General features: G+C 46.5%; 1 protein-coding gene across 3 annotated transcripts; it reads right to left on the reverse strand.

Moving 5' to 3' along the window:
* Window positions 1-1,565: 1,565 nt before the first annotated feature.
* On the reverse strand, window positions 1,566-27,618 carry MFSD11 (major facilitator superfamily domain containing 11). 3 transcript variants are annotated; one of them, XM_047081309.1, is made up of 14 exons: window positions 27,244-27,618; window positions 26,790-26,960; window positions 26,179-26,234; window positions 24,545-24,652; window positions 23,548-23,627; window positions 23,333-23,429; window positions 22,059-22,117; window positions 21,422-21,566; window positions 16,934-16,974; window positions 9,498-9,563; window positions 7,714-7,839; window positions 4,451-4,625; window positions 3,146-3,281; window positions 1,566-2,194 (listed from the first exon to the last, which is right to left on the reverse strand). In XM_047081309.1, the coding sequence occupies exons 2-14, from the start codon at window positions 26,883-26,885 to the stop codon at window positions 2,030-2,032; spliced, it is 1,350 nt and encodes a 449-aa protein (XP_046937265.1). In that variant the 5' UTR covers window positions 26,886-26,960; window positions 27,244-27,618; the 3' UTR covers window positions 1,566-2,029. The 3 variants fall into 3 exon arrangements, with proteins under 3 accessions (XP_046937265.1, XP_046937264.1, XP_046937266.1); XM_047081308.1 differs by lacking the exon at window positions 27,244-27,618 and having other exon boundaries at window positions 26,790-27,225; XM_047081310.1 differs by lacking the exons at window positions 9,498-9,563; window positions 27,244-27,618 and having other exon boundaries at window positions 26,790-27,227.
* Window positions 27,619-27,728: the final 110 nt, after the last annotated feature.

Raw genomic sequence — 27,728 nt, forward strand, 5'->3', positions numbered from 1 at the left:
GTGCGATAAGCAGCCTTGGACGATGGCGATGGTCCCGGGGGTCCCTGACTCGTGGTACTCCCTCCCTGAGTAACACTCCCCTCCAGAGCTGGTGACTTGTGGCTAACAAAGAGAGCAGAAGGGGCGGAACTGTCTCTTTAGAGATGCAGTTACAAAAGACTGACTTCTGTCTCGCTAGCATTCCCTGGCTTTTCTCGTTTGCTTTCTTTGATGAAGACAGCGCCCTAAACGAGGAACAAGAGAGGTGGCCTTCGACCAACAGCCAGTGAGAAATGAAGACCCTTATCCAGCGGCCTGCGAGGCGCGGGCTCTTGCCAACAACTGCAACAGTGAGCTGAGAAGAGGGTCCTTCCCCAGCTGAGCCCAACCCAGCCCTGTGACAGACCCTGAGCCCAGGACCCAGCCTAGCCACGCAGATCCCTGACCCACGGAAACCGTGAGATGGCAAGCGTGTGTGGTTTTCAGTGGCTAAGTTTTTGGGTCATTTGTTACACCACGATAGAAAACTCATACACCTGGGTCAGTGGTCATGTGCGTAAGGAGACCGCAAAATCATTTGTATTAATTCTGAAATAGCACTTACAAACTATTTATGTAGCATCAAGGAACAATGGAATTTATCTCAACTTGGAAAAAGAAAACCAAAACTTTATACAACCAGGAACAAAGGAGCGCAGTGCTCCACATGAATTAAATTTCTCTAAGGATTCTGGCTAACTCCAAGGGTTTCTGACTCCCTGCAGTCTGAAAATCATACTCCATCGAATTTCTTCGGGTTTGTATGCCAACTATAAACATCTCTAAATTTCTAGCAGGTTTTTAAAAAACAAGAGGAAACAAGGAATCATCTGTCCTCTTGGCTGAACGGACCTTGCCATAAAACTTCATTTGTACTGTAAACCATCACAGTTAAAAGTGAGCTCTCCCGTTCGTAAGAAATGTCCAAGCAGGCAAATCTAGAGAGACGGAAAGCACAGGAAGGTTTGCTAGTGCTAACCCAGGCAATGGGGAATGACTGAGAAAAGGCGTGGGGTTTCTTTTTGGGGTGATGAGAACGTTCTAGAATTAGATCGTGGTGATAGCCGTACAACTTTGTGAACAGACTTAAAAAAAAAACAACCCACGAAACTACACTTTCAAATGGTGAATTCCATGGTTTCTGAATCATATGTTGATTAGAAAGAAGCCGCAAGCAATCTCTCACGGAGGAAAGTTAACGTTTCCACGTAAGCGTCTCCCCAAATAGCCGCACGGCGTTAGTTGTGGTGTCTGCTGTGACGGGAGCCCTGCTACCACAGAACTGCTGTTGCTTTTTTTTTTTTTTTTTTTTTTTTGTATCGCATCTTCTAGGACAATACTAGCCAAGATCCTCCTCTGGTAAATGTGTGTGTGTGTGTGTGTGTGTTTTCAATGCATTTTTGTTCATTTACACGTTAGATTCATTTTTAAGACTTTCGACGATTCTCACCTCATTTTATAATAACTAGCCAGTCCTTGCTATGAATGACAAGGTAGGACAACTTACCAAAACAAAACATTTAGGGAGGAAGAAAGTGCAAATCTTGTCAAAGATCCCACGCCAGCATCTCACGATTTATTTAAATGTCATTCCCAGACGCACATGTGGGGTGAGCATACGCTCCTATTATTACATAGTAGCACATACTCCATACCCAGCAAGGATCTTCATATGACATATGGCCTCGTATCCTGAATCGGGGCAGGATCTCTCAAAGAGAACAGGAGGGAGAAGAACACATTTACATTCTCTAACATGATTATGAGGGACTTGAGACAGATGAATGGAAAAACAACATCTTTGAACAATTATAATGAACAGAACGAGTCCCCCTTGTTCTGCTTGCTTTAAATAGCTGATCTCTGTAAACTTGAATACCAACCCTGGCAGATCGAGCAGTCTTAATTCCTTGATTTTCCGTACTGAATACCGTCCAATACTCGGCGGCGACGACGGGTGGCTACGTCAGCCGGGCCGTGGTCCGGCTGTGCCGCCCGGCGGGGCCCCGGATCAGATACTTCGGTAGTCAGAGCCCCGGGCTACAATGGCAGCGGCATCCCACTCCACGGAGAAGAACGAGATAGTTCCAAAAAACCCAAATATCACCATGACCAGGAGTTGCCAGTGAAGGAGAAGGTAGTTACTGTAGAAGAATGCCACGGCTGCGCAAATGGACTGAGACAGAACAAGACGAGTCAGAAAATGCACACAGATGGCCCCACGGCGCCACAAGGAGCCCACCACCCTCCGCCCCCTGGCTTTCTTTCTGTGACCGGCGGCGCACCTGCCCTTCCTGCATCCAGATAGGACTTCATCCGTCACTAGCTCGCAAACACACACCACATACTCCCGCTGAGAGCTGCTACCAACCAAGTAAGCTGCAACCTGTCATTTAACGTAGTGTTTTGGGAGGCGCCTGGGTGGCTCCGTCGGTTAAGTGTCTGACTCTTGATTTTGGCTCAGGTCATGACACCAGGGCCGTGAGATCAAGCCCTGGGTCAGGCTTTGCGCTGAGTGTGGAGCCTGCCTAAGATTTTCTTTCTCTCCCTCTGCCCCCCTCTCTTGCTTGTGTCCTCCCTCTCTCTCAAAAAAAAAAAAAAAAAGTATCTTGTGAGAAACTGAGTAATAAAATAATGTACATATGCAGCAGAAATATGCTTGTCTATATTACAAAGGAATTTGGGTATCTAAGGCAGGAAGCCTCTCATCTGAGTGGTAAGACCAGAGCGTAAAATGGGGCACCTGGGTGGCTCAGTCAGTTAAGCGTTCGAGTTTGGCTCAGGTCATGATCTCACGGTCTGTGAGTTCGAACCCTGCGTCGGGCTCTGCAGACAGCTCGTGGCGTAGGGCCTGTTTTGGATTCTGTGTCTTCCTCCCTCTCTCTCTGCACTCCCCCGCTCATGCTCTCTCTCTTGCTCTCAAAATCAAACAAACAAGCAAACAAAACTTTAAAGACCAGAGTGTAAAATCTCTTAAATCACACTCCTCTCTGCCTCCTAATTCCAATCAGAAATACCTGACAGGCTGTCCCTGATTGTCATTTAAGAACCATTAAAAAAAAACAAGGTTGAAAGCACTAAATAAAAAAGGGGAGTCCACTTAAGGCCAGTGTGGAGAAGAGAGTACCTGAACAAACTTGAAGATCGCGAAGGCTGGAGCGCTGTCTTCCGAATAGAGAAACCCTAAGATGCTGAGCAGCTGGGTATTGAAGCAGCTGTCCCCAAGACCCAACAGGAAACTGCAGAAGATAGCGACCTCTTTGCTGCATAAAAGGAAAATGGACTCAGAATGAGCGTTCTGACCATGCTTGCTGGAGCCATTTCAAGTGGAAAAGCCACCGCCCCGCAAGAGCATCTCACTTTCAAGTTTTACGCACTATGGGGCAAGAAGTAAATACCGGAGTCCCCAAAGTAAGAATTTATGCTCAGACACGCTCAACTTCAGGGTCTGGCAAACGCTGGTCAATTAACTCTTTGGGAGCAAACACTGTGTTTGGGCAGGGCCGGCCTTGGATGGTGGATATGGACCCAAATGTCTACGTCTACAATGAATCTGAGTTGATGGCAATACAGTGAGATCCTCAAAACGGACAAAACCAGCTATGCACGGACTGGACGGCCCACCCGGCTGGCCGGTGACCCTTCTCCTCACCACTCTTCACCGCTCTGAAAGCAGACACATGAAATCACACCAGGTACTTATAGGCTCTTTCACAGATCAAGAAAAACATTTAGGTGCGTTGAAAGGTTAAAACCGAGCATTTCAAAAAGAGCTTGGGATTCTTCCTATGAGCTCCTGTTTAAACTAATTCCGGTTCTGGGGCGCCTGGGTGGCGCAGTCGGTTAAGCGTCCGACTTCAGCCAGGTCACGATCTCACAGTCTGTGAGTTCGAGCCCCGCGTCGGGCTCTGGGCTGATGGCTCAGAGCCTGGAGCCTGTTTCCGATTCTGTGTCTCCCTCTCTCTCTGCCCCTCCCCCGTTCATGCTCTGTCTCTCTCTGTCCCAAAAATAAATAAACGTTGAAAAAAAAAAAAAAAAAAAAACAAAAAAAAAAAAACTAATTCTGGTTCAACATTTGACAGGTCACCTTATAAAGATAACAGATTTTCAGATCATGATTAACTTCTCCATTTTATAAGTATTAGCCACCCGTGACCTGCCACCCTTCCTTGAATTACCAGAAAAACGACAGTCATTGCGTGCCTGGGTGGCTCAGCTGGTTCAGCGGCTGACTTTGGCTCAGGTCACGATCTCGACGTTCGTGAGTTCAAGCCCCTCGTCGGGCTCTGTGCTGAGGGCTCAGAGCCCGGAGCCTGCCTCGACTCCTGTGTCTCCCTCTCTCTCTCTGCCCCTCCCCCACTTGCCCTCTGTCTCTCTCTCTCTCAGAAATAAACAAACATTAAAAAATAAAATAAAATGACAGTCACCATACCTGGATCTGATGTAAGCAGTACTATCCGTTCCTTCGACAGGAGCAATAGGGGCGTCCCCAGGCATGTTGAGAAATATCAAATAAAAAGCCATAAAATGCACCAGGATGCCCAACAACACAACTGGATTTCTACCAAAGCGATTATTCTTGCTCAGCAGGCCAAAGAGGCTTCCACCTACGGAGCCAATGACGTAGAGGACAGAAAGATTTAGTAAGTCAAAATTCTGATTCTTTGAAAAAAATAAACCGATAAACCAACAGCCCAGTTAATGAAGGGGTAAAGAAAGCACGGATACTAAAAATAAAAAATAACCGTTGAAACAGAAGAAATTTTAAACGTCAGAACCGACTTCTAGGTCAGCGAGGTAACAGGGAGTAGATTTAACACCTGCCTAAAAAAATCCGAAGTAATAATTTTGAAGACACAAGCTATGAGGTGACAAAGGGGCAGTGATCTCTGAGATGGGGGAGGAAGCAAAGGAGGTGAACCCGGCTACTGCCCACCGGCTGGTCGAGAGAGAGGTTTAAGCTGGGCTGCAGGGAGGGGTGGGGAAGGCAGGTGGATCCCACAGCCTCCCTGAGAGGAGGAGACCAGAGCCCAGGGTCTGGGGATACATGGGTGGCTATAGAGTTCCAGAACAGGCTATCATTAGGGAAAGCTGCCCAGAGGGACGACTCCAGAGACCTACAGAGGGTCCCCCCTGAGTCTTCCCTAAGTGCCGATCAGCACGTAATGTGAGTAAATTAGCAGAGGCCCGCAAGAGAACCATCCAGGAGGGTTAGATGTATTAGCGCCCGCCCTGGGCCAGGAATAGTGCCTCGTCCCCCCAGCCAGACAGGAAATCTTATGACTCACAGGCACTGGGTGTGCACAGAAAGGTCTTCCCTCAGGAGCGAGGAATAATTAGCCCTCGTCTGAGCCCTGCTCTGGTCCTGTCCAACAAACCTTAAAAGCAAGCCCTGAAAAAGTCATACTGTTTCCAAGTAAACGAACTGTAGCCAAGAACAAAGCTCGAGAATATTCACGAGAATAAAAAAACAGGCAGCACCCCACAAGGTTAAGTTCACAGAGTCTGGTGTCCCCACTGTTCCCAAGCAAAGAGGCAGGAAAACAGGACCCATCATGAGGAGAAAAAGCAGTCGGACGTGGCGTTGTTATACGACCCAGCAATTCCAGTCCTAGTTACATACCCCAGAGAATTGAAAACGTTATGTTCACACAAAAAGTATACATACATGTTCACGGCGGTATTATTTAGAACGGCCAAAAATGTGGAAACCCACATGTCCATCGAATGATGGATGGATAAGTAAAATGTGATCTATCTATGCAATGAAATATTATCTAGTGAGAAAAAAAGGATGGAATACTGATATGTGCTAGAAAGTGGAAGAACCTTGGAAACGTTCTGCGAAATTAAAGAAGCCAGACCCCAAACACCATACGTTCTGTGATTCCATTTCCATGAAGCGTCCCGAATAAGCAAATGTATAGAGAAAGGGGATTAGTGGTTGCCTGGAGAAGGGCAATAAGAAGGTTCTAGAGTTAGAGGGTAGTGATCACTGTAAACCCCTGTGAACATACTGGAAAATACTGCCCTGGACGCCTTAAGTGGGGGGCATATATGGCATGTGAGTTATATCTTGAGAAAGTTGTGTAAAAAACAAAACAAAACCAAAAAACCAAAAAAACCACCCCACAACCGTCACAGATACTAGAATGAGCAGAAACGTGAGAACAATCCATAGAACTGTATTCCCCGTGTTCAAATACATCTAAATACCTGGTACTGTTCTAGGTGTGGGCGGCAAAGCAGGAAACAAAAAAACACTCTTCTGCTCTCTCCATAGCGTGATCCCCGCTGGCCATTCGAAGGGTCCTGTGTTTTTTTATGGTCTGTGTCTTTCCCCAAGGCCCTAAGTTTCACGTGGACAGGAAGTCTTTTATTCGTACAGTGGATGCACAGTTATCTGATGAATCTGGGAAGTTCCTCGTACGTGACAATGTCTGATACACGGGTGAAGGTCTCCAACGACCTCTGCCCGATACGGAACAGCCGCACTTGTGACGGGCACCGGGCAGCTGAAGGGAAGTGTTCAGTCCCTACACTGTACTCCTGAAACGAGTATGACGCTGGATGTTAACTAACTGGAATTTGAAAATATATATAAAAAGAGGAATCCCTAGCGTGGCCCAGGAGAAACACACACTGGTCTTTGCCTTGTTCCCCCTTCCTCCCCGCTTCCTGGCACAGAGCTCCTAGAACCCTGTGGCTTTCCTCGGTGTCAGGCACGTTTTTCGTTTGTGCTCCCTCGTACCTCCCTTTTGACCGGACCAGAGCTTATGCGAATGAGTTGGTTCTTCGGGGGTTTAGGGGTGGTGTAGCTAGCCGGCTTCAGGATGCCCACTGGTTGCCAGAAGGGCCAAGACTTGCTCTGAGGGTTGGAATTTTCAGGGCCAGCCCCCAAGCTCAGGGCAGGTGAGTGGGGGTTGGAGATCCACTTCGATCGCCATTGGCCAATGATATATCATCAACCCTGCCTCGCTGATGAAAAGTCATAAAAACCCCTCAACGACAGGTGTGGGAAAGCTAGCCTGGTTGGCTGGTGGACGCATCCACGTACTGAGAGGGTAATGTACCCTGACTCCATGGGGACCGAGGTTCCCACACTCGGGACCCTCCTGGACTTTGCCCCACGTGCCTCATCTGGCTGTTCATTTGTATCCTTTATAAAAAGCTTTTAACAGTAAGTACAGCATTTTCCTGGGGGCTCATGGGAACCTCCCAACTCATAGCCAAGTCAGACAGAAGTGCAGGTAGGTAGCCTGGGGACCTGGGACTTACAAGTGGCGTCTGAAGTGAGGGCGTCTTTGTGGGACTGAGCCCTCGGACCTGGGGAGTCGGACGCAAACTCCAGTACTTAAGAGTTAGAGGTGAACGATCTTGCCGGGCGTCCAGCTGGTGTCAGATTCAGAAGGACAAGAAAGTCAGGGATTCCGAGACATTTTCCCGAAGTGTCTTAAGAGAAGAAGCTGGGAGAGACTGGATGTGTTTTCCTATTTACGGTTCTGTCTGTGAATCACATGGCAACTGCCTCATTTTAGAACAATGATAATAAAAAAACAAGGACATACCGATGTGAGTAGAACTAAGCAAGGAAACTAAAACACGAAGACAAGGAAGTGAATGAAATACACTTACAGTATCTCTGATGACTACAACCAACGGGTTTAATGCGAAAACCCACAGTTTTAAACCAACCTAAAATTTCTCCAATGCCAATGAAAATGCCAGAAAGTCCAATGAGGCTTTTCTCTTCTGTCCCAAATTTATTTACAGCACCAATACACGTTCCGTAGACACCAGAGAAGAAAGTCAATTCCAGACCTTTGGAGGAAAAAAATCAGATTTAGTTACACATCCACAACCTCCGTTTCCTGGTTTTCTCCGCGGCTGGTGGTATTTGAGCTATATATATATATATATATACGATAAAGTTCCCTCGGGGGACGGGTTACTCCCCCATAGAGCCACAGAGCTGATGCAACGGAATTAGATGTTTAATATTTATTCTATTTCTCCGAAAAAGATGTTTATACGTACAATGCACATAAAGGCAAAACTAATCACTGGCACACTGAAGCATCTTTTTTTTTTTTTTTTTTTTTTAAAAACATGACAGCTTCGGGGCGCCTGGGTGGCGCAGTCGGTTAAGCGTCCGACTTCAGCCAGGTCACGATCTCGCGGTCCGTGAGTTCGAGCCCCGCGTCAGGCTCTGGGCTGATGGCTCAGAGCCTGGAGCCTGTTTCCGATTCTGTGTCTCCCTCTCTCTCTGCCCCTCCCCCGTTCATGCTCTGTCTCTCTCTGTCCCAAAAATAAATAAAACGTTGAAAAAAAAAAATTAAAAAAAAAAAAATAAAACATGACAGCTTCAAAAAAAAAATTTTTTTTTAATGTTTTATGTTGGAGAGAGCACGAGAGTGAGTGGGGGGAGGGGGAGAGAGAGAGAGGGAGACAGAAGATCCAAAGCGGGCTCTGCGCTGAGAGCGGCAAGTCTGAGGCAGAGCTTAGACCCATGAACTTCAAGACCACGACCTGAACCGAAGTCAGATGCTCAACCGACGGAGCCACCCAAGCGCCCCTGATGGCATTTTTTTAAAAGGAAACCGATTTCCTCATTCTTAAGACCTCAGAGCGCTCCATCTACTCTCAGGGTTAAGCCACAGAGCTCGTTCCATTTCATCAGAAAGTATATGGAAATCTATACAAAGTTACAAGGATTTACCCATGGTTATTTTCCGGAGTGCTCCATTTTGCCCTAAAATCACTGGTTGGGATGAACCGGTTTTCAACCCCTGTGTAGAATTCTCCCACACTGAATTTGGGCTGACCCTGTGATATGCTTTCACCAATGAAATGCAGTGAAAGGGGCACTGGGCTCGTGCCAGGCCGAAGCATTAAGAAAAGCCTGGTGCTGGGGTGCCTGGGTGGCTCAGTCAGTTAAGCGTCCGACTTCGGCTCAGGTCACGATCTCGCGGTTCTGTTCATGAGTTCAAGCCCTGCGTTGGGCTCTGTGCTAACAGCTCAGAGCCTGGAGCCTGCTTCAGATTCTGTGTCTCCCTTTCTCTCTGTCCCTTCCTCTCTCTCTCTCAAAATAAAAACATTTGGGGCGCCTGGGTGGCTCAGTCGGTTAAGCGGCCGACTTCGGCTCAGGTCATGATCTCGCGGTCTGTGAGTTCGAGCCCCGCGTCGGGCTCTGTGCTGACAGCTCAGAGCCTGGAGCCTGCTTCAGATTCTGTGTCTCCCTCTCTCTGACCCTCCCCTGTTCATGCTCTGTCTCTCTCTGTCTCAAAAAATAAACATTAAAAAAAAAATTTTTTTTAAATAAAAACATTAAAAAAAAAAAAAAGACCATCAGTAGAACTATTCAGCTGAGCCCCGTCAGCGCACAGAACTGTGAGAATGAATAATACAGTGGTTGTTTTTGGTCCTCACTGGCATTATGCAGCAACAGAAAACCCAAACCCCGTCATGAAGCCCATTACCTGTATAAGCAGTTGTAATACTAAGAAGGAGCATCTCCCTGGTGACACATAACTTAAGAGACTTTCCTGTAAGAAAGAAAACAATTTAGGAGTACTTAACTAGATTTTACTTACTCAAACAAAAATTCTAAACCATTTACTCAACCCAAATACCCCTCATCGATAATGCCAGGAGACAAAAAACAGTGGGACAGGGGCGCCTGGGTGGCTCAGTCGGTTAAGCATCCGATTTTGGCTCAGGTCTGATCTCACCATTTGTGGGTTCGAGCCCCGTCTCGGGCTCTGTGCTGACAGCTCAGAGCCTGGAGCCTGCTTCAGATTCTGTGTCTCCCTCTCTCTCTGACCCTCCCCCACTCGCACTCTGTCTCTCTCTCTCTCAAAGATAAACACTAAAAAAAAAAAAAAAAGTGGGACAGAGGTTAATGATTCAGATGCTTAAGGGATGAACTACATCTGCCCTCTAAATAAAATGTTTATTTCAGCTGCGTAAATACATTCTAGAGTTGTGTTTTCCCCCACACACTCTCCAGCTCGGATTTCAAAAAACAACACGAAACGGAGAAAACAAATAGAATCAAACAAAACGAGACTTATTTCAACGGACTCGACTGAAGGTTAGGCTGAGTCCACGGCTGGCAAAGCGCTCATGTACCCGAGGAATTATCACAGAGTGGCTTGAAGACTGGACTAGATCAGGGAGGGAGCTTTCTGAGCAGACAGAGGCTGCGACACCACTTCCTGTGATTCTCAGTTCTCTAGATCTGAGGACTGAAACTTTAGTTCTTCGTGTTTGTTTACGACCACTTTAATGTCTGTTTTTATGCTGTTCAACGCAGTTGAAATCTGCAACGGAAAATGCATGTCTACAAACTGTGTATTTTTTTAAATTTATTTATTGACAGAGAGGGAGAGAGAGAGAGACAGAGTGAGAAAACGACCAAGCAGGGGAGGGGCACAGAGACAGAGAATCCCAAGCAGGCTCCACACTGCCAGCACGGAGCCCAACGCAGGGCTCAAACTCACGAACCGTGAGATCATGACCTGAGACGACACCAAGAGTCAGACCCTGAAGTGACTGAGCCACCCACCCCGGTGCCCCACACAAACTGTATTTTAGCCGTATTTTTGAACCTGCTCACATTTCATAATTTGAGGCCAATGACCTAGTGTCTTCAATGAACAGTCAATCCAGATTTTAGTTCTCGCTCGACAGCTGACTACAAACGTTACACAAGACACGTATGCACGGTCCCGAATGTCACCACCTGCAGAAGAGGATACCCTGTTCTCGAATTTCACTAAAATATGGTGAGACTAATACAATGAGACATTTCACTACTTGCATGTATTTCCAGGAAAACTACACCATCAGTATGACGTTTAAAACAACTGTTTTCCTTTTTTTTAATGTTTTTCATTTTTTGAGAGAAAGAGAGAGCGGGGGAGGGGAAGAGAGAGAGGGAGACACAGAATCCGAAGCAGGCTCCAGGCTCCTGGCTGTCAGCACAGAGCTTGACGTGGGGCTCAACCCCACGAACTGTGACCAACTGAGCCTCCCAGGTACCCCTAAAACAATTATTTTTTCTAAGTTTATTCATTTATTTTGAGAGAAACAGAGACAGCATGAGCAGGGGAGGGGCAGAGAGAGAGAATTCCAAGCAGGCTCCACGCTGTCAGCACAGGACCTGACATGGGGCTTGAATTCACAAACTGTGGGATCATGACCTGAGCCACAACAGAGAGCTTGACGCTTAATCGACTGAGCCACCCAGGTGCCCCAAAACAATCATTTTTAATAAAAAATAATTATATTAGCAAAGCACGTTCGTTTCTGAAAGATCGGAAGATTTAACAAAAAGAAATTTTAAAACATAATCCAGAATGATACTACAACAGCAGCTACATGTCATTACGCATTTGTCCCAACCTGTAAGAGGTACAACCTCCAAAAGCACGCCCCCACGTGAGCTGTGGATTCAGGAGGACGACTGCGTGTGATCGCAGGTTCATCAACTATGCCACTCGGGTGGGGGAGGCTGTGCACGGCGGGGGGGGGGGGGGGCTATGGGAACTTTCCTCAGTTTTGCTGTGAACCTAAAACGGCTCTGAAAAATGAAGTCTACGAACAATAACAACAACAACAACACATCATCTATCTACAGAAATAGACACACCGATCCTAAAATTCACATGGCAATTCCAGGGGCTCACAACAGCCAACACAATCTTGAAACGGAACAAAGTTGGAGGGCTCACGCTTCCCAACTTCAAAGCTTGACAGTAATCAGTGGATTACTGGCGTCAGATCAGACACATACGTCTAGAAATAAACTCTGCCGTATACAGTCAATTCATTTTCAACAAGGGCGCCGATACGATTCAATGCGGAAGAACCGTCTTTTCAGCAGGACAACCACGTGGCCCCATGCAGAATGAAGTTGGACTCCTCCCTCACAGCGCACACGACAATGAACTCAGAATGGACCCTCCACCTTAAGGTAAGAGCTACAAGTATAAAACCCTTAGAAGAAAACACACGAGCACATCTTTGTGACCCAGGGGTCAGGCAAAACCTTCTGAGGACACCAAAGACACACGCAAAAGGTAACACAGATAAGTCAGCCTACGTCAAAAATGTAGGGCTCTTGTGGTTTAAGACACACCATCAGAAAACGAAAAATCGATCGAAGGAATGGGAGAAAATACTTGGCAAATCACATATATATGAGATTTTTTATACGGAATAAAGAGTTCTTACAACTCAATAATAACAAAAAGACACTCCAATTAAAAGCTGGGAAAAGGACCCAAGTAGACGGTTCTCCAGAGACGTGATGCAAATGACCCGCAAGCATGTGAAAATATGCTCCACGTCCTTAGCCACTAGGGAAATGCAAATCAAAACCACAGGATGACACTTCGCACCCACTTGGACAGCTGTCAACAGAAAGACAGTAACTCAAGGACGTGCAGAAACCGGAAGCCTCAGACACTGCCGGTGGGAACGTAAAATGGTGCAGCCGCGCGAGAAAACATCTGCTGGTTCCTCAGAAGGCTGAACCCAGCGACCACGGGAGCGAGCAACCCAACTCCTACCAAGTGCGTGCACGGAGATGTGCAGACGAACGTCCAGGCGAAAACCTGGACACGAATGTTCACAGCAGCGTGACTCGTGCCACCTACGAAGTACAAACAGCCCGTTGTTTATAACGCGCTAGAACACGGGCGAGCCTCGACACCACGATGCTGAGAGCCAGGTCACGAAAGAGCACACATAGTATGATTCTACTCGTACGACATAATGTCCAGGAGAGGCGAAGCTCGAGATGGAAAGTGGATTAATGGATGCCTAGGGTAAGGGACGGCGGGGAGTGGGGAGGAAAAGGAAGTGACTGCTAATGGGTACAGAAATTCCTTCTGGGGTGGACAGGTTCCATAACCGTCTGTGGTTAGAGGTGCACAACTCTAGAAAGATACTAAATAGGACTGAATTGTACCCTTTAAGTGGCCAATCACATAGTGTGTGAATTATAGCTCAATAAAGCTATTCTATTAAGGAAAAAACCCCACAATCTAAATAATGGGTCTCCGTTTGGACTTAAAAGTTTTTTTAATAAAAACAAATTTTAAGGGGCGCCTGGATGGCTCAGTCGGTTGAGCGTCCGACTTCGGCTCAGGTCACGATCTCACGGTTTGTGAGTTCGAGCCCCGCATCGGGCTCTGTGCTGACAGTTCAGAGCCTGGAGCCTGCTTCGGATGCTGTGTCTCCCTCTCTCTGCTCCTCCCCCACTCATGCTGGCTCTCTCTCTCTTAAAACTAAATAAAGCTTAAAAAAAATTAATTAAAAAAACCCACAAATTTTACTGTATAGAAGTAGATATATATATATAGTATACGTATATAGTATGTAGTATACGTATATATATATATATGTATATGTACACATACACTATTTCTAAGATTGTTTTCACGTAAGAGAGCAAATATTTCCTAACATGCATCAAGATCATTTTTTTTTTAATTTTTTTTTCAACTTTTTTTAATTTATTTCTGGGACAGAGAGAGACAGAGCATGAACGGGGGAGGGGCAGAGAGAGAGGGAGACACAGAATCGGAAACAGGCTCCAGGCTCTGAGCCATCAGCCCAGAGCCTGACACGGGGCTCGAACTCACGGACCGTGAGATCGTGACCTGGCTGAAGTCGGACGCTTAACCGACTGCGCCATCCAGGCGCCCCTCAAGATCATTTTTATGGCTAGGATAATCTGTCGTATAGATATACAAAATGGCGCCTTGTAGTTGAACATTTAAATCACTTACATAAACATCTTAGTAATTAAATCTTGACAAAAATGCTTACTTATTTCCTGAGGATAATCTTATTCGTGGAATTGCTGGGGTAAAGGTACAAATATTTCTAAGGCTTCTGACACTTGCAGACAAATTGCTCTTCAGAAAATAATATGAACGGGGGCGCCTGGGTGGCTCAGTTGGTTAGGCAACCGACTTCGGCTCAGGTCATGACTTTGAGCCCTGAGTCGGGCTCTGTGCTGTGAGCTCGGAGCCTGAAGCCTGCTTCGGATTGTCTCCCCCTCTCTCTACCCCTCCCCTGCTCATGCTCTGTGTCTCTCTGTCTCTCGATAATAAATACATGTTAAAGAAAAAAAATTTAAAGAAAATAATATGAATGTGTATTCCCATCAGAAGCATGGTCTTATGCGTGTTAAGTACTCACCATCCATAATACAGACGATTATTATTTTTATCTTTTGAAATTTGATGGAAAACTTTCTTTTTTGATGGAACACTTTTAAATTTGCATTTCTTCTACTTAAACAAATATTTTCCCTGCCATTTTAACTCCGTTAGGTTGTTCTGATACACTGAAGTTTTACACTTTAAGCAACTTTAAAAGGGCATTCTTTTCCCTTATTGTCTGAATGACCTGTTTAAAAGGCATTGCTCTACCCAATTAGTCTCTTCAATTACTTTTGTAGTTTCATTTTTACATCGAATCCACCTGGAACGTTAGGATATATAAAGTTTGAGTCTATATTTTTCTACACTGTCTGCTCCCTAACTTTGCTTAAGAGTTTCTTTTATTGTATTTATTGTATTGCGGACATGGGCCTCATTCTAGACTTTAGTTCTACTGCTCCTTCTACTCCAAAGTTTTCAAATGAATTCACAGATTTTAACATTTATTAGGGAAAGTCCTTTTTAATTTTTTTTTTTACTTTTAGAAAGAGAGCGAGCAAGCATGAGTGGGGAAGAGGGGAGAGGAAGGAGGGGAGAGGAAGGAGAGGAAGGAGGAGGGAGAGAGAGAGAGAGACAGAGAGAGAGAGAGAGAGAGAGAGAGAGAGAGAATCTTTAACAGGCTCCACGCTCAGCACAGAGCCCAACGTGGGGCTCGATCCCACCAACCCTGGGATCATGGCCTGAGCCCAAATCAAGAGTTGGGATGCTCACCCAGGCACCCGTTAAATCCTTTTCAAAAATTCTCCTGGCTATTCTCAGACATTTTTGCTTCCAGAGGGACGTCAGGATTGTTTCTTCAAGACCAAGAAATAAATTTTTAAAAATTTCAACGAAGTGTTCCAGAATCCCATTAAACATACACGTCCAGCTGGGGAATGAAGTGCTTTTCAGATGAACAGAAACCGTTTCTGCCCCCCATTCATCACAGCATCAACTGAAGGCATCTGATGAGTAAACAACGGATGACAGATGACTTAAAGCTTGGACACTCTTCTTCTTTCTGTGCTCTCTCTGGCTTCCGCGCCACCTCGTTGCCTCCCGCTGCTCCCCAGGAACCGGCTCCTCAAACCGCCTGCCCTGTAGCACCTTTCTGGCTGCCCCTCCTTTCTCCCCAAACTAGACGGCACAACATCCCATCAGTCCTGAACCCTGCTCAGCAACCAACTAGTTCCATGATGAAACCGTGTGGCCCTAATCGTGTTCGCGCCTCATTTTACAGACAGGCTGAGGCAAAGTCTGTACATCCGGGAGAGACATCTTGAATCTGGTGTCAACACGCAGCCAGGGAGAGGGGGGCTGCATCGAGCCTCGCCCAAGGCTGGACGGAACATCCCATAAGCCTGAAGATCACCCAGGCAAGCCCCTTTCCCTCGACTCCGTGGCTCGCCAAGTTAGCCATAGGGGGCTTTCTGGGCCCCGGATCACAAGAAGGGAGTATCTATGAAGGGGCTCGCTAAAACATATTAAATGCCATCATCAATGGTTCAGTTGTGACTTCTGTGGGTTTAGCTTGAGTCCTTTCCCCTCCGGCCCCTCTGATCGATGGTGGCGCTCGTGACAGACAAGTTTCTAGGTCTGCAAAGCTGAGAGCCAGACCTCTGACTGCAGTGACCTCCCATCCTGCTGGGGGACAGGCAGGCTACATCCTTTCTAATTATAATGGGTAGCCCGAGTTGTAATTACGAACGCATTCCCGAAATGTAAGAAATACGTACGATAAAAGCCTGATTAAACAGCCTTAACAATAATATGCTATATATTCAAAGCTCAGAATATCACACCCCATAAACCCTTTCTAGAAAAGGAGACTACAGGAATTGCTGGCTAAAAGTTGGGTGCTTTCGGTCATCTGACTTAGGCCATGGCCGATTCGACCAAGAATTTGCACCCTGGCCCGAGGCAACCTGTCGGCTGGCCACAAGCACAGAAGAGCCTAAGGCCCAGGGTCCTAACTGAAACAACGTGGCCCCAAAAGGCTGCTCCCTTCTAGACGGCGTCAGACTCTCCTTGGGAGACAAAGAGGCTGCGAGGGCTCCAGGCAGAAGCAAAGGACTGGCCCACATCAGGCCTTATTAGAATCGGAAGCCGTGTCTGCCGCTTTCTGAAGGAGGCACAAGATGACCGTTATGGGAATCACTGGCTTTGCCAGTCACACCCTCTGGACTCCGATCCCAGCTCGGCCGCATCCTAGCTACTTGACCTTGGGTAAATCATTTCTCTGAGCCTCGGTTTCCTCTTCCATCAAATGGAGAGAATGACAGGCGTGCGCTCTATGACACAGAACTGTCGTGAGGAAGGACACGACGTGAACACGGGGGGGGGGGGGGGGAGGCCTGGCCGGGAAGAGCCCTCCGCGGAGGAGCACGACCGCGCCGACAGACTCGGTTGAGGGGACGGCCCGTGTGTCCTCGCCTCCTGGCGTGGAGCTCCGGCCCCCCGAGCGCTCTGGCCCTCCCCACGCCACCCCTGCAGGGCCCCGTCCACCCCGCCCCCCCCCCCCATCCTGTTCCAGAGGCACTGGCTGAGAAGACTAGCACGCTCCGGGGCGGCATACCTGGAGACACGGAAACACTGGGGGATCGTCAATCCAAAGTTAGCGGGGGGAGGGGGAAAGGCAAATGTCGCAGTTGTCCCCGAACAGCTCTGGCATTTCAGACCCAGTGTTTTCTAATACTTACTAAACGCGTCTACTGCCTTTGCCATGGTGTTCTGGGCAGACCTGAAAACATAAAAACAAGAGATCAAAGTGATTTCCCCTGAAAGCTGTAAAGGGAACAAAACAGCGATCGCGTTTTCACCGACGTTTGTCACAACACCGTCCTCTACGAGGTCTGGCAGATATTTCCGTTGCCGCACAATATGGGACCCTGTCCTCGCTGCAGAGGACGAGGGGAGAGCGTCCAAACCCGATTCTCTCATGCTAAATCTGTGGCTCACATCCACACACGTCCTGTTCAGAAAGGATACTTCAGGCGGGACAGAAGTCTCCCCACCCTGCCATTTTCATACTGTAAAAACAACTAGTAAAAATTCAATTTCCCTCCACTCTACTTTGTTATTTTTTTAATGTTTATTTTTGAGGGGGGGGGGGACAGGGAGAGAGAGAAAGAGCACAAGCAGGGGAGGAGCAGAGGGAGAGGGAGACACAGAATCCGAAGCAGGTTCCAGGCTCTGAGCTGTCAGCACAGGGCCCAACATGGGGCTTGAACCCACAAACCGTGAGATCGTGACCTGAAGCGTCCGAAGTTGAAAGCTTAACCGACTGAGCCACCCGGGTGCCCCCACTCTGACTACTTTAAATTTTTTTTTTTTTACGTTTGTTTATTTTTGGTAGAGAGAGACAGAGCACAAGCGGGGGAGGGGCAGAGAGAGAAGGAGACAACAGAATCTGAAGCGGGCTCCAGGCTCCGAGCTGTCAGCACAGAGCTCGACACGGCGTTCCAACTCAGGAGCCATGAGGTCATGACCTGAGCCGAAGTCAGACGCTTAACTGAGTCGCCCAGGTGCCCCATGCTTCTCTGGCACCTTCAAATAAGAATATGTTTTTAAAGTTTTTATTTATTCATTTTGAGAGAAAGTGCGAGCAGAGGAGAGGCAGAGAGAGAGAGGGAGAGAGCGAGAATCCCAAGCAAGCTGCTCCACGCTGTCAGTGCAGAGCCCGATGCAGGGCTCAAACCCACGAGCCGTGAGACCATGACCTGAGCCAAAGTCGGCCACTAACCGACTGAGCCACCAGGCACCCCTTTAAATAACATTACTTACAAAAAAAAAAAAAAAAAAGAAGAAACCTCATGGAGATCCAGTTGACTTATATAAATGAATTACTGACACAAAAAAGGTAGTCTGTTCTAGCGGACAGGAAAACCTCTTTTTTCACCATAAAAACGCGTGCCTTGCCTGGAGGCAAATACTCTTCAGATTCCAAATAACTGATAGGACGCTTGTAGATGGATAGGCTCGGATGTAGGATTTTAGTATTTTACATTTCAGTACCCAAATAAGTAGGAACTGATTTATATACTCTCTAGCCTGTTACAATACAAGCGAGCCAGCCAGCACTCGGGTGCAAATCAATGACCTACTAAAGGAAGCCATTTCTAGTAGAATTCTGAAATAAGACGAACCCCAGGTCCTGCAAGGAACGGAGCGGGCAGAGTACGATCACTGCGAACCCCTCTCAAACCCTTCAACACCTTCCCATCTCATGCCCAGCCTACCTCTTTAAGGTCCTGACTTTGAAGAGTAGCAGAACGGGTCACCCCAAAACATGCCGCTTTGGTACACTGATTATGTCGAGCGGTAGGCACGAGAAAAACAGCACATGGGGGGACAGGCTTTCTCGGAACTTCCCTCATCTGCCTAAAGACAGATCCTCTAGAAGGAACCCAAATGTTACAAATCACCTCCGGAAGTTTCATCACATAGGGAAGATGGACTCTTGTCACCAGAGGGGAGGCCAGACATGGACAGCTTGTCACAAACTATGTCTCCCATCTATTCTTGCAAGGGTCCGCTCATCCTTCTGAGAAATCATTTACTCTCCCCTAAGATGCCTCTATCCTCCTCCCCTTTCCCGATTTAGACGGGTATTTAATGCCTAAATTCTGAGCCATCCTGGGAAATCACTCATTTTCCCCTGGGGTTTCTTCACGTATACACGAACCATACGTGTTAATAAGTTTCTGATTGCTTTTTTCCCCTCGTTCATCTTTTATTACAGGGGTCTCAGCTAAGAACACGAAAGAGTGGAGGGAGAATGGTTTTTCGTCCCTACGTCTTAAATGTTACCTTCTCAGCCTTCTCTGGCAACTCCATCTACAATTTTATGTGTATGTCGGATCAATTACCTACACGCAACTACTATATCCTAGAATCGCGAGGCATCCCCACCCCCCACCTCAAGCCCAAGCTTCTGTAGCCTGCTCTGTTTTAGATTTCTATTTTCTCATCCTGGATTGCTAAGAGGTACAGGATTCTCTGGGAGGAGGGTGATAAAAACGTTCTAACATTGGTTGTGAACCTCGAGATCATGACCTGAGCCGAAGTCAGACACTTAACCGATGGAGCCCCCCCAGGCTCCCCTCCTTCAGTGGCTTCCAATCGCACCCAGAAAAGAACCCGCACTCCTGTCGCCGCTTCCCAGAACGGAATCTCTGCCTGCTGCAGACACTCCTACCTCTACTCCCTCCCCGGGCTGACTCCCACGGGCCTCCCTGCAGCCCTGGCACCCACCACACCCCTGTCTACCACCTGGTCTTGGCAATCAGTGGCCATCAGCTGATCGTCCCTCCTCCCCAGTCAGGCCGCAGGGAGCCACCCAGCTCCCCACCCCCAATCCCCTTTCGCTGTCTTCTTAGCATTTCCTTTGCGGTTTTACACACCTGGAGTCTACACCCCCTCTAAAATGAAGTCCCTCCAGACCAGGGACTTCTCGGTCTTGTTCGCTGCGGTATCCCTCAGGTTGAGAGGGGGGCTGGCAGAGAGTCCGTGCTGTTTATAGACTAGAGACAAGGAAGCTTCAAGTTGGGGAGACACTTCAGGAAGAGAAAATGCTAAAAAGGCTGATTGGCACTCCTCAGTACTGTGCCTTATCAGTTACACGATCCTCCATCGGGGAAGTTCCCTAGGAAAAGGGAGGGGATTCTTTTTGTCTGCACAGCACACACAGCTGACATTTGCTAAAAGAACAGGTGTTCAATTTTCACTGAATCTGTGGTGTTCACGTTCACAGAATCTCCAACATCTATCAGTTTATGCTTGGTATACACATACACAGTTTACGTTATACATACACGTTATATATATACGTACGTATATACACATACACATGCATAAATACACGTGTTCAAACCAAGGTCACGCCTCTCTTTTGCTTTAAACAAACAGTGAAATTTTGAGTGCTTAATGAACCGATGACTGGAGAGGTTTAGGCCTTTGGGGGATTAACAAGGCAGCACAGAACGCCCCGTGCAAACGTTCTAACAATACAGGAAGAGCGATAAGGCAATCTTCACAATTTACTGACTCACACACAAAGCAAAATGAGCCTGGCAAAGATTTCTCATTTCCTTCTCCTCCAACCTGGATGGTACCTGCAGAGAAATTGTCTGTGATGTTTTAGTTTTACTTATAACTGAAATATGCTCAAGTTAATTTACAGTTTGTAGAAAAACACAAGGCCATTTACTTGTTTCCCCACTGGGACCACCCTGGGGAAGACCACCTACCTGTATAGGTTAGCACAAAACCAGGCACCTCACGTAAGAGACTGGGTGTGACCAACTGTTGATGGCCCTGCCACTCACATGTGCCACAGGAATGGGGGAATTTTAGGGGTTGGACCACGCAAACCGTAACTGAGGGCAAAAACTGTCTCCAATGTAACTTGATAAGGCTGTTATCTTTGCACATTAAAACACACGGGACACCGGCTGAACTGAAGGAGGAAACTGAGACCCAGAGGAACTAAGGGGATTATTGCTACTGTCCAGGGTCATATAACTTGTCAGCTGCAAACTGGGATTGGGCTCAAATCCCCTGTAGCCTCTCCCCCTCCCTCTTCTGCCTGCCTCTCCCTTCCTTCTCCTCTTCCCTTCCTCCTCCCCAGAGCTACCCTTTATCTTCATTCTCTTGGCTTTAAAACTCTTTCCTCAGGGCACCTGGCTGGCTCAGTCAGTACAGCCTGCAACTCTTGATCTCAGGATCTCAGGGTCATGAGTTCGAGCCCCACATTGGGCATGGAGCCTACTTAAAAAAATAAATACAAATACAAATAAAACTTTTTCCTCATGTCTGCCCAACGTTGGATTATCAGTTAGGACTATGAAAAGGTTACTAATCCCAAAACTGGCTCTACTCAAAATATATTTTTGGGGCACCTGGGTGGCTCAGTCAGTTAAGTGCCTGACTTTGGCTCAGGTCACGATCTCACGGTTTGTGAGTTCGAGCCCCATGTAGGGCTCTGTGCTGACAGCTTGGAACCTGGAGCCTGCTTCAGATTCTGTGTCTCCCTCTCTCTCTCTGCCCCTCCCCCGCTTGTGCTCTGTCTCTCAAAAATGAATAAATGTTAAAAAAAAAAATTAAAAAAATAAACATTTATATGTACACGTATACGTATACATGTTTTTGTTTTTTTCTAGATAGAAAGGAACATGCCAACTTCTTACTCGTTGACTTCCAGGTCCTGGTCATCAGAAGACTCATCTTCTCCCAGGACATTTTCAGACTCTGGTTGCCGAATGAGAAAGAAAAGAACTGTCCCCACCAGGCTAATCACTGTCAGGGCAATAAACACTGTCCTTCGGTCACTCTCTGGAGAAAAAAAAAAAGAAGAAAGCAGATAGCACCAACCGCGCACAACTTCAGAGTCCGCATTGTGTTCAGAAGCTGTTTATGACCATCCAAACATTTCCTCGTTAAATGTTTACTTTACTGCGTTAGTGAAAATCTCAAATAAAGAACTAAATAGAATACCTCCACCTTTGTCTTTCAGTTAAAGGAATACCAATAAGCCAAAAGAAAAACAGCACAAGAATTTTAATCATACTCTGTAGCCAAAGAAGCGTACAAAAGTCTAACATTATGGTCATACACAGCATAACCTTCTGTACCTCGAGATGCTGCTTGAGGCACAGGCCACGCACTAAAATCCTGGCTTAATACAAGGAAAAAAAGTTACTAACAGGTAAAATCTGAGAGGACTTCAGGCAGCACGGTTCACTGCCACGATATGAACAAAGCAATAATGGATACTTTGTGGATGTATTCGAACATGTCTGAATAAAGCAAAGTGAATAAACAAACCTGATATTTGAGTTTTCCCTTGCCAAGCAAAATATATGTAGAGATTTCCAAAGAACAAGCTGGGGGAAGAAAAGGGAGAAGAAGATGTTGAGGACTTATTTCCATATTTACAGTTTTTAAAGCAATGTTTCCATTATTTGTTAAAAAGAGGGGGGGCATATATAATTTTAAAAGTAGCCACCTGCCTGGATCATTATCGACGCCACCTTGACCCTTTTCTGAAAACTGTCACTGACCCAGATGGAATTCAGTCTCCTCCCACGTGACAGTAACCTGATTCAGAACCACCCTACAAAGACTTGACTCGCTCTGAAACATGTGATTTATTGGCACTCTGGAAATGACTATGTGGAAGCAGGCTTATGCTACTTCTCAAATCCTGTATTTTAAAGAATCTCCAAAAAAAAAAAAAAATCCATGATTTAGTCACCTGCATCTAATCAGATGCTTTACTTAACATACTTTCCCGGAGAAAGAACCTTTCGCTTACACTCCGGTTTCTTAACATACACCCCCCCTTACACTAAACATCTGCACTTCGTGAAACCTTACCAACACCCCAATTTTGGGTGATATCCATGAGGGTAAATCCTCAGGACAGATTCCATGATAAAATGACTGTTTTTGCTTTCTACTTAGGAAATATATAACATGCTGTATGTTGCTCAGTGTTGATATAATTGGACTCACTTTTGAAGTTTTTTAAATAAAACGTATTTATTTTTCAGTAACTCTACACCCAACGTGGGACTTGAACTCACAACCCTGAGATCAAGAGTTGCATGCTCCACTGACTGAACCAGCCAGGCGCCCCTCACTTTTGAATTTCAACATATTTGTTAATAGCTATCAGGTGTAGCTCAGTGGGAAGGCCATGGTCTTTGGAATCCAGATAAGGATGGCTTAAATCAGATCAGTTACTGCACTTTTAGGCCTCTGTTTTCTCATCTGTAGAACAGAGATAATACTTTCTGGTGTCATGAGGTGGTGAGGATTACTGAAATTTAGTCATGAAGCCAACAGTCCCTGCCTGAAATATAGCAGGCGCTAAATACGTTATGGTTAGTATTATTTTCTATTTACTCATCATGAATTACAATGAGGTAGGTCCATGCGTTTTATGTAATTCTGTAAAATTTTAAATTTGAATCATATGCAGCTACAAACTCAAGCCATGTTAACACGGAAGATCTGAATTTTCAATACAACAAAGATCTAAAAAATGGTGTGGCAAAATAATTAAAGGAAAGATTAAGCTCCAGAAGGACTATTACCTAGATTGTAAGAGGGCCCAGAAAATTCCACTGTTTCTCCCAATAGTGTGCTCATCTGAATTTATTGTCAGGCAATTTCCTTGTGCCGTCCAAAGCACTAAAATTCAAACCGAAAGGTTATCAAGAGAATGTCATCACTTAGCTTTACATACTAAACACATGATACTCTTAGATAAATCCCAGAAGACAGAGAAAATAAGCATCAAGATGCTTACCAGCAGCTGCAATCCCAATGAAGACAGAGGCTGTGTAGAAGGACCATGGGAAAGGCTGGATAAAAACGGCAATGTACATGCTAAAATATAACAGGTCAATGTATTACAGTCAAACAATACCTTAAATAGAATGCCAAGTATGCCTTCTAGGAATCAATTTTGAGGATTCTCTCTCTCTCTCTTTTAATTCAACCTGTAAAGGACTTCTCCAGTGTTGGGAAAAAAGGGACAAACGTGACCTACTCATTTTTTTTTTTTTTTTGTCTTTTAATTTTTGAGAAAGAGACAGAATGTGAGCAGGGGAAGGGCAGAGAGAGAGAGGGAGACACAGACTCTGAAGCAGGCTCCAGGCTCTGAGCTGTCAGCACAGAGCCCGATGTGGGGCTAGAACCCACGAACCGTGAGATCATGACCCAAGCCGAAGTCAGACACAACCAACTGAGCCACCCAGGCGCCCCGTGACCTTCTCATTCTTAATTTACTGTTTCAAGTTTGTAAGATCAGACACTTGAACGAAGGTTTGCAATCGGCCTCTGCCAATTGCTTAGCGCATGCTGGGACTGTAGTTCTGCAACCCAGAAAAAAAGCTTAGTTCTTTCATTTGAACGAGATCTCTTTCACAGAAAGAGAGTTTTGGATACTATTTTGATTAATAGTAAAACAAAAGGAAATACGCACATGTCCCAGGACATTTAAACAACAAGGTATCCCAGGGCATCAAGGAGAGAACCAAATCCCTAAAACTACTGCCTGTATTCTATGTAATCCAAGTGGGCAGATTCTTTTTTTTTTTTTTTAAGATCTTTTTTTTTTAATTTAAGTAATCTCTACACCCAGAGCGGGGCCTGAACTCACAACCCCGAGATCAAGAGTCGCACGTCCACCGACTGAGCCAGTCAGGCGCCCCCAATTTGGCACATTCTTGTCAAATATTTCCTACGTGTTTGAAAGGTGCTGAAGGTGTTTGGGTGATATGAAAGAAAATCATACTACTCACCTGTAAAATAAACCACTTGCAAACATAGAGAGCTGAGGTCCTACAATGGCAACCACTGATGGTGTAATCAAATTTGAAGCTGAGAACACTCCATAAATAATTGCCATGCTGTGCACATAACACATAAAAGGAAAAAACAAAACCCTTGAATCGCTGTCTCAAAAGTGCACTTTTTCAAATCTACTTAAAGTGTATGGGTTTTTTTTTTTTTTGACATAAGCATTCATTTCTTTAGAGTTAATAATAATCCTCTCATTAAGCTGCATCTCATAATACAGTTCTCACTTATGCAAAATCTTGGGAGTCTCATCAAATTTCTCTTGGAATCAGCTTGCCCTGGACGGTAGTTTTTAATGCCCTGGTAAATTGTAATAAAAGCCAGCAGCGTGCCAAGTGTTTTCCATGTTTTCTTTACTAAACCTGACAGCTCTGTGAAGACAGTATTATTATTACCCTCATTTTACAGAAAAGAAGACCGGAACACAAGGGGGTTAAGTTACTTGCCAAAAGTCCAGCTGGATAGCTGGTGAATGGTTGGAGCCAAGACGCCATCCCTGGTAAGCTCATTCCAGAAGCCCTAGTCAACAGTCTACTCTACACACTTAGCTTACAACTCCTGGCAACAGCATAAAATTTCGCTGTTATATAAATAACAAGCATCGAGTTATCACTTGCTTAAACTGGAACTTATTTAACTCAATCTAATGGCCTCACTTGAACATCATTCAGCTACCGGAGACCCGGCCCTAGTACGTGTGTCTTGCAGCAAAGTACGACTGAAACCATTTTGAGGGTCCTCAACTCATTTACTAGCCTCTATTCATAAACGCAAAGTAAATTACTCTTTGCCTTCCATGCACCTCCAACAGCAAGCGTTCTTTGGAATGTACACGAAGACAGAGCGTTACCAAAAAAACTAGGGTATTATTAACCACTGAGAAAAATGGACATTAACATGGCTTTAGTCTCAAATATCATACAGAAGATCCGTTTAGGATCGATTAATAAAGAACCAAATAATAAGAGTTATGGGGGAAGGGGGTGTTGGCCATCACCTTAGAGTTAATTACAGAGAAATTAAGAAACCCGTATGCGTTTATATCCACATATGCGTTACATTCCCCGCTTGGATCACAATGAAGGTCTTGTCATTTTTTTGTAAAACTGGGACTAAACACCTTAACAGAAATCTAAAAGCTCCTGATGGCAGCATGTTAATCATCATGAAATTACCAAAACAGGAGGACCAAATGTTTCAAGAGTCGTATAAAACATCCTCCGTTTAGGATTGAGAAGACATAATTAACGACAATACTTGAGTGTTTATTAAGTGCCAGGCACTGTGCCAAGAGCTTTACACGCGTCATCTGAGCAAGGAGATTGGGCTCACAGACAGAAGTAACTTGCCTAACATAAGGCAGTGATTAAGTCATGAAACCAGGATCTCAGACCTAGTATGAAATTCTACATGAAACCTAGACTCATCACCTTTATCCTATTATGTTCTCCCAAACAGCCCAGGGGCAGAGAAAAAGCAATCACTACCGATTCAATCACAACGTTACTGCCGGAGATTCTAAGATTCAGGTAACTGCCGTAGTATATAAAATATAGCCGATTGCACGGTACAGTACCTGGTGTATCCACTGCCGTGAAAATCTGTGCTATTTAAGCTCCTGATGACAGTTTGCTGTGTGGAAGATAAAGCTAATCAATGAAAACACTTTGCAGTCTCCCTCCCCATCCCCACCAAAGTTTGTCTCCAAGAACTGAGAACGAAGTACTCAGTAAAATAAAATTCGGGATGCACCATGCCTGAATACTGAAAGTCAACTATGAGAGATGAAAAGGACTGCAAAACAGGAAAAGGCAAACCGATGACAGGGAAGGGGGCAAAGAGCAGCTGTAACTATGCCTTAGTACTAGTACCGGTAGTAGTACCAAGTATTCTCCCAGTACTAATGCAAACCTTAATACAGACAAGAAATAACAGGTCAACACACACAGACCCCAAGTCAGATCAGAGGAAGACCATACTGTTTAACACCCCGTCCCGATACCCTATTATTAGCAAGAAATGTCTGACACATCAAATTAAACTTAAGCATAAAAACGAGGAAGGGTAGGGCAGAAAAATAAAAGGTGTCGTTTAAGCGCGCTGTCCGATGTAATTAACGTTTATCATCATCTTTGGAACGCGTTTATGGTAGGCACTTCAAAGGAGGGAGAACAGATCCCGACTCACCGCCACATTTCCACAAGTTTGAAAGGCGGTGAACATAAACATAAAGGCAATTCCTAAAATAATAATGTTGAAAAGCTTTTTGGATTCCGGGGACATTCTGGCTCAACTCTGCCAGAGGTCAGCAGCGGCCCAGGGCGGTCGGCTCTCCTCGGGGCGAACCCACTGACGATCCTGGGGAAGGAAATGAGGCGGTGAGAAGAGCGGACGGATCCAGGAGCAAGGCTGCCGAGCTGTCAACTTCAGTTCTCGGATCAGAATCCCCGGCCGAGGGTGAAGTCGTCCCCACGGGCAATCAGGACATTCCTAGAGTCCGATCCGAGTATGGACGAGCCCAACACTCGGAGAAGTGCCAATAACGTCGCTGCTCCAGGTTGAGGGGCCCGCGAGGGGGATTAGGGGGCCACGGCCGAGGTGCAGCGGCCGGCGCGGCCCCGCCCGCCCGGCCCTGACTCACCTCGGGCCACGCGACCCGGTCACCTGACCGCAGCCTCGGCGCCGGCCGCTCGGCCCGCTGGGAAATGTAGTCCTGCGCGCCCCGAGACGGGTAGGGCGCGCCGGGAGGGGAGCGGGGCCGAGTCCGCGCGCCCCAGCGGAGGAGGGGCTACAAAGCGGAACCCGGCGGAGGAGTCGGGAACTGCGGCAGGGAGCCCGGTGGGCGACGGGGCCGGGTCTGAGAAGGCTGGAGACAGCGGGGCAAACGGGGGCGGGGGGAGAGTCCCCCCCCTCCGAGAGAGGCGAGAACGTTCCGCGGGGGCCGGAGCAGAAAAGCTGCGCGGCGCTCGGATACGGGCATGAAAAGGAGGCGGAGCCTAGAAGGGGAGCGCTTCCTGCCCCAACTGCGGGAGAGCGCCCGTCCGGCCTCGCTGCCGGAAAGAGCGTTTCGCGGGCTTTCCAACCGCTCGCCAATTCCGCTCCCCCCTCCCAGCAACAGTGACTCCG

Source organism: Lynx rufus, unplaced genomic scaffold (assembly GCF_022079265.1).
Source record: "Lynx rufus isolate CCGP_SWC_20201006 ecotype Redwood Valley unplaced genomic scaffold, mLynRuf1.p SCAF_18, whole genome shotgun sequence".
Classification (NCBI taxonomy): Eukaryota; Metazoa; Chordata; class Mammalia; order Carnivora; family Felidae; genus Lynx; species Lynx rufus.

Bases quoted from the DNA above. Each gene is read 5' to 3' on its own strand.
- MFSD11 (XM_047081309.1), bottom strand. From the start codon at position 26,885: ATGTCCCCGGAATCCAAAAAGCTTTTCAACATTATTATTTTAGGAATT. The intron at 16,975-21,421 runs GTAAGAAGTTGG...TTATGTTTTCAG, and splicing joins CAGGACCTGGAAGTCAACGA to GTCTGCCCAGAACACCATGG. The intron at 7,840-9,497 runs GTAATGGGCTTC...TTTCCTCCAAAG, and splicing joins TATTACAACTGCTTATACAG to GTCTGGAATTGACTTTCTTC.